This window comes from Nylanderia fulva, unplaced genomic scaffold (assembly GCF_048542155.1).
Source record: "Nylanderia fulva isolate GAGA-0341 unplaced genomic scaffold, ASM4854215v1 Scaffold61, whole genome shotgun sequence".
Classification (NCBI taxonomy): domain Eukaryota; kingdom Metazoa; phylum Arthropoda; class Insecta; order Hymenoptera; family Formicidae; genus Nylanderia; species Nylanderia fulva.
The window spans coordinates 610168-631609 of NW_028190710.1; the positions used below are offsets into that span (position 1 = coordinate 610168).

Below are 21442 nucleotides of genomic sequence, written 5' to 3' on the forward strand. Positions count from 1 at the left end.
TTCCTCCTCAAGCGATCCGTTGATGTTCATAAATTTATTTTTGTGTGATTTTCATATAATATTCGCATTTATTCATCTTATTTAATCCTGTATATAGAAGCATTTAAAAATCGACAAAATGTTTTAAGATTATTTTTTCATTTACTTTGATAAAGCAATGGAAGTTGGATAAAGCAGATCACTTTTTTCTATATCGTACCTGTACAATTTTCTAAATTTATTTTTTTACTTAGGCATTAGTTTTTCTCTTTATTATTTAAATGGACAACTAAAGAAAATCTTTTCAAATTTATAATTATATTGAGATTATATTTATTTATATATTTGTGTAATACTAAAAGTATTTTTTGTTAACTTTTTGAATAAAATTTATGATTATAAATATTATATTCTTAGAGATATATTTTGTTGCAGACTGAGAATTTTTGTAAAAAATAAAACTTTATTGTGGTTACAATTTTTTAATTTTATTGTTAGGTACGATTTAAAAACTCATGGATACAATTTAGCAAACTATATAGTATTGTGAATTGTATCAAATACTTTTTTAATTTGTAATTTACAATATGAAATAATAGTAAAGTGTTAATATTTAGTATATCTTATTAACAAAGAACTATAATTTCAAATGAATAAAAAGATGCTGTCATTTTTTGATAGTTTTATTGCAATTTTAATATTTTCCTTAGGGAGCATGATTTAACATACTTTCTCCTATACATTTTTTAAAATTAATAAAACATAACATTCGTTACATAGATTTCAAAACGAACACAGGGTATATACTCAAATCTTATAAATAAATTCCCTGAGAATACCATAATTTTCCAAGTACTTTTGTTCAAAATTCCAAGTAAAATTAAAGTATTTAAAAAAATTGTAAATACAATTTTAAAATAAGTTTATTTTTGTTGTACAAAATTTTTTAACTTAAATAATATATTTTATTATATTTTTAATATACTTTATATAAACCTAATTAATTTTATATTCTTTAAAGGTATATATTTGAAAATAAAATCAAAGGGGCAATTTTGTAGAAAATTTTCTGAGTTCAAAATAAATTCCATGAGAGTATTTCAGAATTTTTTAAGGTAGAAAAAAATTTCCTGAGAATTCCAGATTTTTCCCGGGAGTGTACACCCTAGTTTATAATAATGCAGAATCGATAATTCTATATAAGTACAAAAAGAGAATTAGACGAATTCGTTAAAATGGCTTGATCTTGATTATCCCTTAAATCACGATTTACCGCAGCAGTAGCTACCGGTGCTATTAATTTATCGCGGTTCATTACTTCGACGCGCGATCGAGGCCGGTGGTTCACTTGTTAATGCGTCCGTTCGTGTCTGAATTATTTCTTGCTTATCGACGCCGAGTGATGGGTAACGCGCATCCCTCTCTCTCGGGGGCACCCTTCGCTCTGCAAGTGTTCCGTGTAATGATGCCCTGACGCGTGCCGCTTCGCAGTATGGGGCCCCCAACGAGGAGAGGATCCACCCGACTTAACTATTTACCAGCCGCTAGTCGAGTAAGGGACCATGTGACTAGGCTTCTGGGTCTCTTGTACGTGTATTATGCGGCAAATAAGTCATGCGTTTTCGAGGGATGTAACGATGCACGTTTTCTATTCCACTTATTCCCTCGTTTATTTGCCAAGATTGATTAATTTACGGAAATCTTGGATCGTGCGACATTTCTTGTGAGAATCCATTTAATCCGAATCGCAATTGATCTTCGTTTTTTGTATTTTATCAAACAGCTTACACGCAACGATGAAGATCTTTTAGTGTAAGTGATAAATTATGATAGTTTTCAGTTATTTTGTATTTTGACACAAGATATATGTCGCTTTATAAATTTATAATTAATTACAAAATAAATAAAATAAATTTATAATTAGTAATAAAGAAGTTAAAAATAAGTTACGTGAATAAATTGACTTATTATACAATAAGACAATAAATAGATAACATTTATTGGTATATAATTTAAAACAAACAAAAAATATCTAAAGGAAAAAAAATTGTAATTTCTTATATAGCTTCTATAACGTTTTAATATGACTTTGGCTCCAGAAATGTATCAAATCACTATTTTAAATTTAAAATTAAAGAAAAAATATTTCAATATACTTTATCATGCCATAGTTGTATCGCATATATGAAGACAAAGTTTTATTCCAATTATTCCAAATTAGCTTTTACAGTCTCTCGTTAGGACAGAAATTATAAGATGTTAAATAATGTTCAAAAATGTGAATAACACTTATTACAAAAAATAGGAATTCTACAAAACTGTTAATAATATCTTATATTTCTATGTATATAATCGAAGAATTATATTTTTTCATATATAAAAAACAAAAATACTTGATCGTTATATCGCTCGTACACATGATAATTTCTCACAAAAACTATGTAAGAAAACTTTTATTAAATATTACTGAACATTCTGTATTAGTTATTATATTTAATTCATATTTCAATCGTTTCGATTAATGAATCATGACATTCGCGATTTATTAAATCATTTCACGGTGATGGAGAGAAATTCCTTCTATTTGATGTTGCAATATACCAGAAATTAGTGATATGTATAATCTTGTAAAACTATATGTAACAATCGTTTATAATACATTCGTTCATAATTCGATAACATCAATGCTAATAATAATATTAAAATTATATATGGTTGTGAATTATTTAGATATTTTATAATATTCTGATATTGCGCTTATACAAAATTGGACTTTGCTGCGCATAATATCACATTACTACGAGAGTAATGAGATTTCATTGCACATATCGTGGCATTATCATTCTACTAGTACCTATGTATGCATATTTAATGTGTAAGTACTTTCTTTTTCTTCGAGCACCATTCAACATTGTAAATCTGTTATTCTACACATTAAAATAATAAAATTCTTTATTTTAAAGGACTAAAAAATATTCCACATTTTTAAGAAAAAAATTAACACGATAATCATAACGAGCATAAACTTCAAACAGAATGATCTGAATTATAAATTCGTAAACATTAAAAATCGTCTCACTGCAAATTATGTAAATGAACATCCGTAGACATCCAATACATTGAAGAAGATATCTACAATGCGCGAAACGTAGCGATAAATGCACGAAAACATGTCTAGAACCTGGAAGAAAGGTCCGCGCATTGAAAAGCATCACCGAGACGAAGAGGTCCGTAAAGGAGAATCGATGATGCTATATGGAAGTGTCGTAGCATCGGGATTGGAAATCGGGGTATCTGGATTATCCTTTGGCATCTCCTGGTATATCACGAGACGCTGCTGAGTTAGGGTAGAAGGCAGGCAGAAATATAAGGAAGGAGTGCAACAGAAGGCTGCAAGACGATGGAAGAGGATCCTTTATGATCGCCTTGGCTTAAAGAAACGAGAAACTCTGACCGAACATCCCCCTTCCCTTGACAGTCACCCGTTTTTATCTCTTGCTTTCTTCCCCTTCCTCTTCTATCTCTTCTTTTTTTATACCTCTTTTATTGGCACACCCGGTATAATAAGGAGCGTTTGTATTTAGTCGGCCATGCGCAGTACTGCCTGTTGGCGTATCATCGATCAGAGCGGCGACTGACTATTGGACCAAAACAAGAGGATGAGAATGGAAATAGGAATAAAGAGAGGACGTACCGCCTGCCAGAAGGTACAACAGAGACGACTAGAAAAATAGAAAGGGCGGAACATGTCGTGGAACTCGTCGCCGAACGATTTCTAGCTGAAATTAGACTTGCAAACAGAAAGGATTTAAGGAGCCAGGAGAAGCAATAGACGAGTCTATAACTAAATACAATAACTAATATTTTAATATACAAGTATACAATTATACAATATATACAATACAAATATTGTATATATTTCTATATATTTTTTCTTTTTGAGCACAGAAAAAAAGAAATCCTTGATCCCTTAAGTATATTTTTATTCTTAAACGCTATTTGATTCATTTTAATGAAATGCTCTTTGTAATCACAAATCTTCATTTGCTTTAATAATGAATAAGTTTGTGTGAAGTATATTTTATCCTTAAGATATATTCTTGTTTTAAAATCGTTATATGGTAAAAACAAACTTAGTCACATTTAAACTAAACTTTGATACATTTGAACGCAATTTTATTTTTAAATTGAAATAAATTTCAGCTTCAACTAAGAATATTTTGCACTTTTGTTTCAAGGATAAATTATCCTTTATCCAAGATTATTTATATTTGACGCTATTATATAAGATAAAATATACTTGAATTGAGGCATATTCTTTCAAGGATATTGTTTTTTCTATGAGGAGATATAAAAGAAATGAAGGCATAGGAAAAAAATTGAAAGAAAACGAAGCTTTCACTTGTTCGCTTTTTGACACTCGAGTTAGACCAACAACTATTGAAACTAAGGTTGAAAATTCATAGTCAGATGTTATCAGTATGACAACTCTTGAAGATTTATTTTACCATAAGCTTCCTGATTTTTTATCACAAAGAGAAAGCAAAAGATGAAAAAGATAAGATCGTGAAAAATCGCTTGATACGTGACTTGTAGTCTTTTGAGCCAAAATCCTAAGGATTCTGAATATTTTAATACGCCACGAAGTTTAATTATGTATATTTTGATATTTGTTATGTATTTGTGTTGCATTAGCTTATTTTTCTTCTAAACTTCACACATTCAATATAAATGTAATTTACAAAAATCTGAAGATGTTCTGTATTAATTAATAAAATATACTACTAAAAAATCTAAAAATAAAAGAATACAATATTATGTTTACATATATTTACAATAGGATTTGGGTTTAATTCCTCAATTTAGCTATTACATCTCAATGATGTTCTAATCTATGTTTCTTTTAGAGAGATACAGGGAGGAAGAATTATTAAAATATAATTATATTTATATATTTTTCAATTCGCAAAACTCCGAAAGAATTTACAACTAGTGTGTCTTAAATTATAAGTCAACGATAGATAATTAAAGTATAAGTTATCGCTAAACAATTATATCTGTTAGTATCAAAATCTTTCAAACAACCTCGATTATTAGATTTTATTAAGATCTTAAAGGAATCGGAAGTTTACTAATCACATTGCACGGAATATTACGATGGCAGAAAAGATGAAGATTAAGAAATACTATTTGTTGCCTTTCTTCTCGAGACATTCGCGAAAAATACACATATATATATATATATATATATATATATATATATATATATATATTATGATAAGGTAGGGGGATACTGTCCTAAGGATAATTGGAGATCTCGTTACTTCCCACCGGTAACTTCAATTTGTGATCGACCGATAATGAGATATCAAATCCTGATCCTCTATCTCCGGGTCTCTCTTTCCCTTCTTCCTCTTCCTTTTTTTATCTGATGTCTTAGCCAATGTCTCGCAGCTTTCTCGGCTTACGTTCAAACAACGACGTCAAGACGTATTAGGTGTCACCTAGACACTTATTAAACACCCTCTTCCTTCTTAACAGTGCCAATGTTATCATGTTTCGGTGAAGAAAGAAATGAAAAAATCTATATAATTTATTTATTTATACATTCGATGTAACTAACGTATCACAACTGATTTTCTTGTTTTTATTGTAAAAATATTAAAATTACATAAATTGCTAAACGTTTATATTTATAGTGATACAGAATAGTAATAGAATTTTGATCTTTTAAAAGAAAAATGTGTGTATTGCAATAATATAAAAATGGCATATACTTTTTATTTTAAAAGCAGTTTATAAGAGCACACATACATATTGATAAATTTAATTTCTTAATAAAAGCGTGTTGCTGTCTTACCAATGTTTCTGAACATGAACGTGTGTTGTAAATCGTGAAAAACCGCGCGTACATTGAAATCTAAGCGGAAGATAATTTTGGGGTGGCAGCGCAAATTGACAAGGCGACGCGTTTCCATTCATTTAAATTACGCACCAATTCTGCTGGTGACTTTGGCATTGTTGCTACAAATTGGTCCACGCCCTAGCCTCCCTCTTCTGTCCGGTTGTATATATGTATATGCTCGCTGGACAAATCGATGCGTGTCCAGCTTTTTAAATAATAGCCTGGAATTATATATACATATATACAGAGCGCCCTACTAAGCGTTTTAAACTTATGGATTATTTCGTTGAATTCGAATTAATTTTTTTTCTTTATAGAAATGCTGTTGGTTTATAGCATTGGAGTTATATAAATATACAAATACGAATACTAAAAATAAAATGTATCGTTAAAAATTAAATTTTTGTAGGAATAATAAAATAAATTTTATATATATATATATATATATATATATGTATGTATGTATATGGATAATAAAATTTGGCTGAAAATATATTTAAGAGAATATAAATTGAAAAGTCACATGATAAATTATATAACTTTTTGTTGTAATAATTTTGTCATAATAATTTTGCTTTAAAAATAAAAATAAATTAAGTAATGCTTTTGAAATATTTACTATTTTATCATTTCATATTTAAATTACATTAAATTTTTAATTTACTTATATGCATCTTACTCTATCTATGTATTGCTTAATGTTTTTGCACTGAAATGCATATTGTTTCACTGATAACATAAGATTAATTTGGTTGACAATTTTATTGCATAGTTAATAAAAAGTATTAGTAGCGCATATTTCATAAAATTGCTCTTATATTATTAACAGATTAGTGTGAATCTATCAAATAGTTATGTATAAAAAATGTGCCGAATAAAATGATGCTTGTTATTTCTTGGAAACGTAGTTCGTTATATGCGTGAGCGTGCATGAAGAGAAAGCGACACGCGTTTTCGCCATGGGAGGCGAATCATCAGTATTACTAACAAGTAATCTAACAGCCATGAAAAATAGAGGATAATAGCCTTCCGAGAAGGCCATTTGGGCATGATAATTAACTATACAACAGCATTATAGCACGTGTCATGCAAGTGCAAATTGGATAAAGTAACTGATCGTCTAGCACGCGTGATCATAGTGGTCCAATTAAAGAATAATGTAAGCAAGAAAACTAATGTACAAATATTTCTTTAACGCTAATACAATGTCGAGGCAAATTAGGCATTTCGACGAAATAAATGCTTTGTTAACAACCGTAAAGTTTATAATACGAATTAATTGTATATTGACAAAAAACTATAAAAAATTACATCAATCTTACTCTTAAGGAAACAAAAAAAATTAAAATTTAAATAATCAATAAATAAGTTATATTTATTTTTATTTATAATGTTATAGATTATGAATAAATGTTTAAAATTGTCTCTTCTTATACTGTATATATTTATGCAAGTACAAAATAAATATTCTATTTTAAAATATATTATAAATATTACATAATACCAATCGTGCGCGCAGTAAAAATTTGACATTTTTTCAGTTTTGTCACGTTACACATTAAATTAATATTTAATTAACATTTTTATATTGATTTGTAGCAGTTCTTTATTTAAATTCTGCTAATAAAATAAAAAAATAAAAATAGTAATTATACCAAAAATAAAAAGATTAACTTTGTTATTCTTATAAAATATAAATTAATTCACAAACATTTTTAAATATGATTACTAAAAATCAATATTCACTACTCTAATTGTTAAAATTTTAAATCAATATCTGAATTTGTTTTCGAGTTTACAAAAATTTCGAATAATATAACTACTGAAAAATATTTCGAGAAAAACACATTTAAAGTTTGGAAACAAATTTTTAATTTAATAATTGATATTTACAATTCATAATTAATTGATGCTTATATATACATCTTACTTTTATGTTTGCCTGATCTTAATTTTATAAATTTTTAATTGAAATTGATAAGAAACTTAATAGAGTAGGTAAAAAAGTATTTTAAACTTCAGTTAACTTAATTAGAAGAATTAATTCTAATTAATAAACTCTTACATTATTTCATACATGATATAGAAATTGTTTTTTTTTTTAAGTTGCCGTTTATTTTGTTGCAGGTATGGTTTCAAAACCGAAGAGCAAAATGGCGCAAAACAGAGAAATGTTGGGGCAGAAGTACTATAATGGCAGAATATGGTTTATACGGAGCGATGGTTCGACATTCCTTACCACTTCCGGAAACGATTTTAAGAAGTGCCAAGGAAAATGAATCCGTCGCACCATGGCTATTAGGTAAGAAAGAATAAATTCCTTTGTGACAAAGCTTCTAAATTAATTAAAGTAATTTTGAAATTTTAAGTATATAAAATATCCTTGAATCATTTTTTTAATTTGGGCCTTAGATTTAATTATAATTATATCTACAAATCTCTTAATATATAAGATTGGATAAAATTGCATTAACATTGATAACTGTAATTTTTTTTTATAAAAAAGAATATATTATGTATTATGTATAGGAAAATATATATGTCGTTATAAAAATATAAGTATAATGTAATATTTATAGAAAATTTTTATTATATTTATTAATTATTTTGGTAAGCATTTAGATAATTCTAAACATTTTTTATCTCTTTAATTTTGCAATTTTTTATTCTATTTTACAATACATAAAATGACTGAAACATAATAAAAAGGATTATTGAAAGTCGGATCATTGAAAACCGGAAAAATCTTTCCGCCTTGATAGAAACACTTAAAAAAATTAAAACGGCCCAACAAATTCGAATACTTTTTCTGTTGGTTTTTACCAGCTCAATCGTCTAAGACAAGCAGCTTTAACCAAGATTTCGAATGTAATCAAGAACTGATTGACTGTGGACCTGTAGGGATGCATCGAAAGTCGCTCGAGGCAGCAGAGCATCTCAAATCTGGTGGAGAGGACAGCGGTAACGATCAAAACGGAAGCGGAAGCAGCCCCAATCATAATCATCATCAAGGAGGACCAACCAGTTCGGAAAGCGGACAGGAAAGTCAGGATGGTATGGGACCTTCGTCATCTACGAGTAAGTTTTACTCAAAAATATGTCGAATATCTATTAGACATAGGTAGATTAAAAAATTGTATATTAATTTATAATATTAAATTTTATTTAAATTTTATATTAAAATACATTTAAAAAAAAACAATTTTTTTATATATTGCAATGTATAACTTTTATATAAATATTTAATGAAAATTTTCAAAACAAAATCAAACTTTAAAATATTAAATATTTGTTAAAATATAAAATATTGTACAAAGATATTAATAAAGATTTCCCGAAGCACTTTTATCTAAATAAATCTGCTTTAAACAATTGTATTACTAATAAAATATATAAATTGCTTTAATTTTTTTTTATTATTTGTAATTTTTTAGAAATTACGATAAAAAAATAAAATACAATTTTGATACAATAATAAAGAATACAAATAAAGTTTTAATAAAAACAATAAATAAAACTTTTCAAATGAATACACATTACTGTGTTTACAGGTGTTGTACAGGATACAGAGCAACTCAGAAATGAGAGTATTGCCTGTTTAAGAGCGAAAGCGCAGCAACATCAGCTACAGTTGAGCCTGCAACCAACATCAACGCCGCCTGGCGGATCGTATCCGTCAGCACCACAATCCAGCACATTGCACACTTCGGTTTAATCGCAATTATACGAGCTGCTCTTCTCTTGATAGTTCCGTGTCTAATATTTTTGTTGCTAATATACGGAAGCACATCGTCCTACTCGGCAGACTGTCGTAGATGAATCAGCAGTATCGATTTCAAATCAGTGATATTTTTTTATTGGATACCTTCGATGAAAATATATCGAGGTATAAAGTCTTTTTCCGAGGTCACTTTTGAAGTTAACATTTACAGTTAGACTGCGGCGATGATGATCTCGGATTATTCCGAGTAATATGATTCTGATACATACCTACGTTCCTCGCGCCATTTTCGGGCACAGTTTCGCAAATTTTTTTGCGAGAATTGAGATTATGCAGATTAAATCTTTTGTGAAGATTGAAGAGATACATGTATGTACACTCTTAAGGAAAAATACATTCAACTTTGAGTGTTAATCGTAAAAAAACACTAAAAACTCTCAAAGTTGGATGTGATTTCGGGCCAGTTGAAGATTAACCTTCAATTGATGATGATAATTGATGGTAACCTTCAAAATGACAGTAACCCTGAAAATAAAAACCCTCAAATAAAAGTAACATCCAAATGTGAATAAATATATTTAAATGTTTTCAATTTATCAACATCCAACCTATTCATCATTAAGAGTTAATACTTCACCCAGCATTAAGAATTAAACCCACAACTTACATTAAATCTTAATAATCAACGTTCAATAACATGGCAACATTTAAATTTGGATGTTAATACTTAAGTTTGAGTGTCTGTCATAAAAGTTAAATGTTAACACTTAAATTTGGATGTACATTGAGCGTTGACTATTAAGATTTGATGTAAGTTGTGGGCTTAATCTTCAATAATATGTATAAGCTGAAAATTAATCCTTAATGATGACCCAAATTTGAGCGTTAACCATTAAAGTTGAGTGTATTTTTTCATAAGTGCAAGCACAACGAAGCTTGACGAACCAACCGATCGAGCGCCTGTTTTTGCGTTATCCGTTTACATGCCTCGCGCAAGCAATTAACCAGGCCTATAAATCGATACGTATAAATCCACCGCAACGACACTTGACAATGATATAAAAGACATTAACGATATCCTCTCATAAAATGTTTCGAGAGAAACAAAAATGCCGATATAAAAAGAGAATGTGAACAATGAAGCTAATTGTTAAGTTTAATCTTCATCAACGAAATAATAGCCTATCGACGATTAGTATAACAATGAAAGATCTGATGAAAATTCCGTCGTCGACAAATCTTCAGAGAAAAATTTTTCCAAAAAAAAAAGAAAATCGTTGGCAATGGACGAGGCTTGATTATTCCGGTTAGATAAAAATCGGCAGATTAAAAGCGAACAAAACTACTTAAATAGAATATATCGCTTTTCATAATGCGACAGTACATGTATGCGTGCATGTTGCCTGTATGTGTGTATGTGCATATATATGCATGTATGTATGTATGTATGTATATATGTGTGTATGTGTGTGTATGTGTGTGTATGTATGTGTGTGTGCATAAATATGCAAAAAAGAGATAGAATAAAACATGTAAAAAATTGAAGACTTCAGAGCGCCAATCTGCAACGAATGTTGAGCAACGCAAAGAATGACGGAGATAAAAAGAAGGAAATAAAGAAAAAAAGTTGTATGGAATATTTAGCAAAATAACAGATTATATGAACACACATCGAAGAAAATAAGTCCGAAGATTTCATATTATACATATGTATACATAACAAGCGCCCCTATAAAACTTACAAATTTATGACAACATGCAAGCATCGAAAGTTGAATCGACCATTAAATTCATGTATGTATTTGAGAGAAACAGAAATATATGTGTAGATGTGTATCACAAGCAAAGAAAAAATAGAAAGAAAGAAGGAGAGAGGGAGGGGGAGAGGGGAAGAGATGCAAGTCAAAGATTTATTAGCGAAGACTTCCTATATCCAAGTACTTAAAGAAAAACATAACTGTTGTCAAATGTGCAATATATCGATATAAGTTCTAGTTCGATAAGGTATACTTTAGTAACGGATACGTCTCTCTTACGCGAGGTGGTTGCGATGACACCGGTGTCTCATCGGGCGGTTGTTATTATAAACGAATTTTGCAATATGTCTTATCGACAATTATATTATATGAATTGAAAGCTCGTGAATTATCACTCGTCTAATTCTTATGCTTTTTGTTCTTGCTGCAAATAAACTCATCGTCGTTGCACCGTTGTTTCGGGATGTTCGCCTGCTGTATATAAGTATATAAATAAAAAAATATACATTCACACAAACACGCACAGACACATATAGATGCACATTACACATATACACACATATGCGCGTATAATATAAAGGATGACAATTAAATGTGATGGCGAGATATGTTGAGTTAAACGAAAATCTTTTCGCGAGTTTGCAAATTTTGAAATTTTGCGAGATCAAATGAAAATATTGAAATATAAAAAGAATATCTGCTTTATTGCTTTGCTACTTAAATTTTCGCGAAGTATAAATCAATCGATTTAAAATTTTTTTAATAATTACGTTGTATTACTGACTTAATTCTCCGCCGGCGGAGTTCGAATCTTATAAATCTTAAAAATATTTTATATAAAACTAATACGATAAAATAAATATTTTATGTGTGCATTATGTCAATAATTTATAGTTCAAAACTATATTTTTCTTTCAATTGTCAATATTCAAGTAATATTTTTAAAAATATATAAGAATATTATCTAGGATGTCTCAAAATTATCGGATTTTCTTCTAATAACAGATTCTCTGACCAATCTGAGACAATACTTTTTTTAAGAAAAAATAAAAACTAAAATTGAAAAGGATGTTAACCTTTCAACTCCACAAAGTTTAGCTGGCGAAGAGCCATTCTTTTTCAATCATTATAAATCAAAAATTATTGATGCGTCAATATTTTTACTCAAAAAAAGTTGTCTCCCAGTTAAATAAAGAATCTGTTATTAAAAAAATTATCTAAGCTGATTTTAGAATACTTTGTACTTTGAAATACTTGTAATTCTTTAAATCGACGTAAAATTTATTATCCATTTATATTTAAAATGCAGTGTACAAAAATTATACTGAAACAGATTAATAGATTGCAAAAAGACTCATCTAATTCCTAATATAACAGTTCATTAAGACATAACTTAATAATACTATTTTATGTGCTTATGACTAGACTTTAAATATATGAATATAAATTTTTGTAGGAGAGAATCTTGGCTTTCTTGCGAATTAAGATTTTCGTGAGGATTCAAGACTGATAATGAGCAAGCGAAATTTCGTCTGGCTTAGATCAAATTATACACGTAACACACAATATATTATAATTTAAAAGACTATAAAAAATAAACTAACCACATCTTCTCTAGAAAAAAAAACAAATCAAGAATCATAATGGAAATGACACCGCTGTTATTGTGAATATGTTTTAACGATGAGCTCCGGATCTGCAGCGAATTCTCTGTATCTGAATGCTCCAACGCATGCATAGTAGTCGGATAGTATACGTAAGAAATAAAATTTCTGAACAAATACGCATTTTTGAATTTTTATTACCTCGCTAAAAAGTTAATATAAGTATATAAGAAAATATTCAATAGAATAAACACTATTAAGCTCTTATACATTAAATAAAGTGATATTACATTAGGCTATTAAGAGCATTAAACATTGTTACTGTTTTACATTAATATTTCATTATATAAAATTTCATACATTAAACCAACGACCTTTTAACCAAACGTTTCGGTCAATTTTATGACCTTCTTCAGCGACAGCAAAATAATCTTAAATTAATAAACTAAAATCTTATATTAAATTAATAAGTATAAATTCATCGTTATGTTCACCGCTCGCCACCAAAATATAAATTCATCGCATTGATATTTTTCGGTAAAAACAAAGAAATCCTAACGTTAAACGTATACATTTAAAAATAATACCTATATCTTTACAATAATGTCAAACCTTTAAAAAGTTTTTTATATAAGTATACAACAGATGATTTTTCATTATAAATACTTCTCACGCAGACAATTCATTGGTTGATAAGCCAGGATTGATGACATGCAATCAGTCAATTTGATCAGTCGTTGTCCTATTGTTACAAACAGTTAATATTAACTAACAACACTTTTCAAAGATGTCAACTCCATATGTCTATATCTGAACTTACGATTTTTGTTATATCCACTTAATTTAAAAAAGCTTCTTATGAGTCTATATGTGTATTCGTTAAAGAATTTTGAACGACTGATGATCTCCACCGGTTATCACGTCAATATATAGGTAATCGAAAACATGAAGTTTGACTTTCTATATTTTCGGTAAATTTTTTATGATGTTTATATATGTCGAGTTTAAGCTTTCTGTATCTGTCTGCAAATTAATACTGTTAGATTGTCTTTTAATGAATATCATTTCAGATGTCAATCTTTTTTTGTAATAACCCTCTCTATCCAGAATTTTTACGTCTTCCCAATCAAAATCATGATTATAATCCAACCTATGGTTGGTAATTACTGAATTTTAATTTTTACATTTTATGTTTGACTTATATTCCTTAATACGAGTTTCTAGTTTACGACTGGTTTGACCTACATATGAAGATGTGCAGTTTTTATAATTAATTTTGTAAACTACATTAGATTGAGAATATTTAGGTAGAGGATCTTTATATCCCTTTATAAATTTATTTAACTTGTTCTTACTATAGTACGCCAAGTTAACATCAGACTGTTTCAACATGTTTTTAAATTAAGATTTAGAAAGACAGGGTCAACTATAACGAGCATATTAAATTAGAGATGTAATGTCAACACATAATTACTTTATTTGTTAGTATATACTGTGTATATACTATGTTTTTAAATTGTTCAGTAATTTTGGGAATGTAAGGGATTGAAAAGTATGAATTACTTTCTTCAATGTTATTTTTATTGTAATTTTTGGTTTCATCTTTGTTGATTTCATTGTTATTTATTAAGTATTTCAGCCTGTCATTTATAGTGTTGAATATGAACTCTATTGGATAATTATTTTCAATTAAAATATTTATAGCTATGTTAATATTTTTCTTGTGAAATTTAGGATGGGACAACATAAATAATCTATCTATTAATCCTATAATCGTTTCTCTTTTTTGGCATCTAGGATGTTGTGATAAATAATTCAAGTATCTCCCTGAAAATGTAGGTTTATGATACCAGTCTGTAATTAAATTGTTATTCTCACGAATTAAAGTCACTTCTAAAAAATTAATTTTATTTTTATCACCACCTTCAGCTGTGAATTGTAGTCTTTGATGTATCGAATTAAAACTATTTAATGTTGAGTTTATGTCTTTAATTGGAATAGTCATTATTATATCATCTACATATCTATAGTAAAAATTTGGTCTAAAGTTTAAACTATTTAACGCTTTTTCTTCTAAATCTTGTATTACAATATCAGCTATTAGAGGTGACAGGGGGGAACCCATTGGTGTTCCGAATATTTGTTTGTATATTTTGTCATTAAAAGTAAAAAATGTAGAATTTAAAACTAAATTGACACCTATTAAAAATTCTGATGCAGGAATTTTACAGTTTTATGTGATTACAGAAATTCTCTTAGATATACTATCTATTAATAATTCTGTTGGGATATTGGTGAACAGCGAAATTACATCTAATAATATTATAGTATGATTATCGTCCATTTGTATATTTAAAATTTTTTTAATTAGTTCGAAACTATTAGAGATGTGACTTTTTGCAGGCGAGAAATTCGCATACATGATTTTATGTAAAAAATTTGCCAAACAATATGTAAGGCTATTAATAGAGGAAACAATAATTCTAAATGGATGGTCTTTTTTGTGGATTTTAGGAAGTCCATATGCCGTAGGTATATTTCCATCACTTATATATAATGATCTATACCCAGTCATCGAAATAAAACCCAAGTCTTTCCATCTCTTAAGTAGATCATGAACATCATTAGTAAGTTTATTCGTCGGATCTTTTTTAAGTACGCTATAGGTTTTTACGTCTTTTAAAACATTTTCAACTTACTATGTATTCCTTTTTATTCAGAGCGACTGTTATGTTTCCTTTATCTGCTCTCGTGAGAATAAGGTCTTTGTTATGTTTTATAAAATTCTTAGTTTTATGCATTAACATATTTATCTCTTTACAAAATTCTTTGTTAGGGTGTTGGAAATTAGTTAAATTGTTTAAAATCTGTCTACATTTTTCTCTAATATCAGCTCTTTTTTCAACTGGTAATTTCAAAATGTTATGTTCAATACTTTTAATGTATTCCATTGTCAATTCAATATTATTATTAACAGGTAGACTAAAATTACTTCCCAGCTGTATCAATCTTTGGATGTCAATCGGAATGTCTATGGAAGACAAGTTTATAAGCCATTTGTTATTTATTTTAGTTAAAGGTTGTTCAATATCATTAAATTTTGATGGAGCAATTTCAATCTCAATATTATTATTTATGTTATTATTAAATATTTTGTTAGAATCATAAGAAAAATAAAATGTTTTTATTCATTTTTTTATTATTTTTAAATTTATACGTTTGACGTTAGGATTTCTTTGTTTTTACCAAAAAATATCAATGCGATAAATTTATATTTGGTGGCAAGCGGTGAACATAACGATGAATTTATACTTATTAATTTAATATAAGATTTTAGTTTATTAATTTAAGATTATTTTGCTGTCGCTGAAGAAGGTCATAAAATTGACCGAAACGTTCGGTTAAAAGGTCGTTGGTTTAATGTACAAAATTTTATATAATAAAATATTAATGTAAAACAGTAACAATGTTTAATGCTCTTAATAGCCTAATGTAATATCACTTTATTTAAGAAAATATTATTTTGCAAATATTTTTATTTTACAAAATCTCATTACATAAAGTGATTTTTATATAATAATTAGAATAATTTAGAATATCAAATATAAAATATAATAATTTTGAATGTTTATTATTTTAATGTTTTATAACGATTGATTAAATTTAATTTTATTATACGATTTTATGAAATACGACGTATAAATAACAAATTATAAATTATTTTAAAAACATACATATATGTATATATCTGATATTTATAAAAGTAAACTATACTTTTCGCATGCATTAGAAAGTTTGGAAGTACAATATATTCATAAATATTTAATACATTAAGAAGTTTGGAAGTACAATATATTCATAAATATTTAAAAATTCAAGTTTAAAAAACTATATCTATAAAAATTAAAAAATTCAAATATATATTTTAAAATGTTGAAAAATATACAAATATACCTTTTATAATAAAATAAAAATACATTATTATTATAAATGAATAAATAAAGCTTAAACCTGTTTTTGCATATAAAAAATCTGATCTTTGTGTACAGATGAAAATTGTCACAATTACTATAAAACTATTTTCTACATTCTTTACAATATTGCCGTTTTTTATAAAATTTGCATTTTCCTAAAAAAATATTAGTAGATATGTCAGTAATTATTAGTATTATAAGAATTTATAATTGTAAACAAAGAAGGGCTATAAGAGCTATTAAACATAACAAAGTTGTCAGTTGATATTAAAAAACTTCATTTGAACGGAACGAGAAATAAATAAGAAGTGATCATTTATTCGCATTTAAACGAGATAATAAATACAATACATAAGAAATACACATTAAAGCGAACGTTTCGGCTGACATTTCGAGCCTTCCTCAGCGCAATACAAATATTATATAAATTGAAATGTAATATTGAACATTAAAGACGGCAATTAACGATGTCAAGATAATAAAAAGTCAGTTTTTTGTCTCGTTACATATGTTTCTAAACAAGTCATCGCGTGTGACAAGTGCAAATTGTTGATACATACTGAGATCGAGCGACCGTGCCGTGTAATCACTATGTGTATAGGCCTCCTGATTTATTGGTCAAGGGAGATATCTTGATTGAATCATCATATTGAAATGTTGTTAGACATTAAATGGAGATCTAAATAAATAATATCCAATTATTCACTATACTTTTGACAAATAAAATGCACTGTACACTCACTCAAACAAAATTGGTGATTATTTTATAGAAGTTTCAAGTATCAGATACGAAATCTTATAGACACAGTTTTTTCTAAAGACAAAAGTTTACTAAAGACAGAACGTTTTTACCGTCTCAACTCTCAATCCCAAATGAGGCAGTGCCTCGGTGTTTCACCTTTATTATACATATCAAGGTCTGTTTACAAACCCTGGCAATTTTGGTAAAGAATCTATAACATTATTGTATATATCAGGCAAAAATTTAGTGTTATTTTGCAGATTCAATCCATTAGTTTGTCTTTTTATATATAACATTTCTGATATAAGTCTTTTATTATAATATGGTTCTTTATCTAAAATTTTTACTTTACCCCAATCAAATTCATGGGAGAACTCTAATCTATGATCAGTAACAACTGATTTATTGGAACACTTTCTGTTAATGTGTTTTTTGTGTTCAGTTATCCTAGTATTCAGTTTTCTGCTAGTTTGACTCACATATGAGGCATCACAGTTTTTACAGTTAATTTTATAAACTACATTCGTATTCGCTCCTTTAGGTATTTTGTCTTTATGTGTTTTTATAAATTTACCTAATTTATTCATGCTTACGTAAGAGAGTCTAGTGTCAACTTTTTTTGTAATACCTATCAATTGTTCTGTAGCATTCGGTAAGTAAGGCACAGTAAAAAACAAAGAAAAATCCTTCAACTGATTTAGACTGTTGTTGTTGACATTATTTCTAGTATAAAAAAGAGTTTTAAGTCTATCGTTAATAGTGTCAAAAATAAATTTTACCGGGTTATTATTTATTAGGATGTTAATAATCAATTCTATATTATCCTGATAAAATGAAGGATGTGATAATAAAATTACCCTATCAATCAGACCAATGATTGTTCCTCTTTTTTTGACATATAGGGTGTTGTAAAAGAAAATTCAAATACCTTCCAGAAAACGTAGGCTTTCTAAACCAATCACATGTAATTTTGTTATCTTTTGATATTAACTTGATGTCCAAAAAACTCAAACTATGGTTTTTTTCTTTTTTCATTGTGAATTGAATACGCGGGTGTAGCGAATTAAAAGTGTTTAACGTATGTTCAATATATTAGCAGAAAACTGAATACTAGGATAACTGAACACAAAAAACACATTAACAGAAAGTGTTCCAATAAATCAGTTGTTACTGATCATAGATTAGAGTTCTCCCATGAATTTGATTGGGGTAAAGTAAAAATTTTAGATAAAGAACCATATTATAATAAAAGACTTATATCAGAAATGTTATATATAAAAAGACAAACTAATGGATTGAATCTGCAAAATAACACTAAATTTTTGCCTGATATATACAATAATGTTATAGATTCTTTACCAAAATTGCCAGGGTTTGTAAACAGACCTTGATATGTATAATAAAGGTGAAACACCGAGGCACTACCTCATTTGGGATTGAGAGTTGAGACGGTAAAAACGTTCTGTCTTTAGTAAACTTTTGTCTTTAAAAAAAACTGTGTCTATAAGATTTCGTATCTGATACTTGAAACTTCTATAAAATAATCACCAATTTTGTTTGAGTGAGTGTACAGTGCATTTTATTTGTCAAAAGTATAGTGAATAATTGGATATTATTTATTTAGATCTCTATTTAATGTCTAACAACATTTCAATATGATGATTCAATCAAGATATCTCCCTTGACCAATAAATCAGGAGGCCTATACACATAGTGATTACACGGCACGGTCGCTCGATCTCAGTATGTATCAACAATTTGCACTTGTCACACGCGATGACTTGTTTAGAAACATATGTAACGAGACAAAAAACTGACTTTTTATTATCTTGACATCGTTAATTGCCGTCTTTAATGTTCAATATTACATTTCAATTTATATAATATTTGTATTGCGCTGAAGAAGGCTCGAAATGTCAGCCGAAACGTTCGCTTTAATGTGTATTTCTTATGTATTGTATTTATTATCTCGTTTAAATGCGAATAAATGATCACTTCTTATTTATTTCTCGTTCCGTTCAAATGAAGTTTTTTAATATCAACTGACAACTTTGTTATGTTTAATAGCTCTTATAGCCCTTCTTTGTTTACAATTATTAATTTAACAGAGCTAATTACTATTTTTATAAGAATTTATGTTTTAAAAATTTCTAATTTGTTTCAAAAATATTAATTTATCTTTTCCTCGACATTTCTTATTTATTATATAGATATCAATCAATAATTTATATTAAAGTACAATTGTATATATTTTGTTTATATTTTTAATAATAAAACACAATGGTTTTGATATATATATAAACATAAAAATTCAGATAAGAAATTGCTAATAAGAGTTAGACGCAATAATTTTGTCTCAAGATCTTCTTTATTTGATTTATTTGATATAAGAATGTTTGCCGTCCTTTTCTCTTTTTAGATCAACTTCAGTAAATTAATTGACAACAAAATTTATATGCCTTGATCTTCAATTTTGTTTTCATGTCTTCAGTAATCTTCAATCAGAGACAAAATAAAACAAAAAATGGAAAAACGTATACTTTATGACCAACGATATACAAAACAATACTGACTTTGATTGTCAGTTGATCTGCTAAAGATGATACAAAAGAAACTCCAAAATCATTCAAATTAAATTAAAAAATTTTAAAAAGTTTGTTGCGTTCTAATTCTGTTCTTGGCTCTTATTAGCCCATTTTATAGCTAAATATTTTTAATTATTATACGAACAGTTACCACATAACAGTTTACAAATTATTAATATATTTTATATTGTTTTTATTGTTATCATAATAATTATAAAATATGTACATTCACATATATTTTCAAATGCAATATAGTTAGATCATCATACGTATGTTTAATTACATGCAGGTAATTATTATTAAAAGCGCTTAGCTTATTTTCTTATTAATTATTGTAAGTTATTGTAAATTATTATAAATTATCGCAAAATAGAGAACTTTTCTATTCAATTTAATCTGTATTACCTACACGTAGTACGATCATTATCGAACACCCTGTAAGTAATTTTAAAAAGTAAACATTTTTACTACCGACCATGATACGTAAAAAAGTGTAATTGTAATGGTAAGGTTATAATAAATAAATTGATTTCAATCATAATCAAATATTTATTACTTAATTAGTATGTTACAAGAGTGCTAAAAAAGAAAGAAAAATAGTTTTTTTTTGTATTAGATGTTTAAATATTAATATTAAAAAATTATTTATTTATATTAAATAATATTTAAAAATTTTAAGAATTCTTTGTTGTATAATGTTTTGTTTTAATGTTGTAACTCTTACTAGAGGATTTCTCTCTATGATTCTTATATACTATAAGAGACATCTATAAGAAAAGAAATGAACCCATACTGCTCTAACAATGTTATCATAATCTGCAATCAAAAATAAAATCAGATTATTATTAGCATTTAAAAGTGCAATGCAAGCTCAAATCATTTTAAAAAAATTATTCATTTATTTGACTATATATATAATAATTTTCATAAATAATCCAACCGTATATAAAATAATAAAGATTGTTTTATGATAATATTTTTCAATAATTTAAGAAATTATTCGAAAAATTTAATCATTTGATTAAAGTCAAAAAAGCAAAGATTATTTAATTCTGATTAATCACGTTTCGAAGTACTTATATAATTAAAAAGAATAAGTAAAAATAGGAATTCCAAGTTTTTAAATATAAAAATGTATAAATTTATAAAATTAATAAGCTCGTTTAAATATACAT

At 27.5% G+C, this 21442-nt stretch overlaps 1 protein-coding gene across 2 annotated transcripts in view; it reads left to right on the plus strand.

Annotated features, from left to right (window-relative positions):
- Positions 1–13137, plus strand: part of LOC114946356 (uncharacterized) — a 91681-nt gene extending 78544 nt beyond the window's left edge. Inside the window, exons 5-7 of one of the 2 annotated variants that reach the window (XM_029322806.2) lie at positions 8012–8186; positions 8711–8962; positions 9436–13137. In XM_029322806.2, the coding sequence (XP_029178639.1) occupies positions 8012–8186; positions 8711–8962; positions 9436–9599 (591 nt within the window). In that variant the 3' untranslated portion in view covers positions 9600–13137. The remainder of the gene's footprint in view (positions 1–8011; positions 8187–8710; positions 8963–9435) is intronic. The other variant, XM_029322808.2, reaches the window with a different exon arrangement.
- Positions 13138–21442: the final 8305 nt, after the last annotated feature.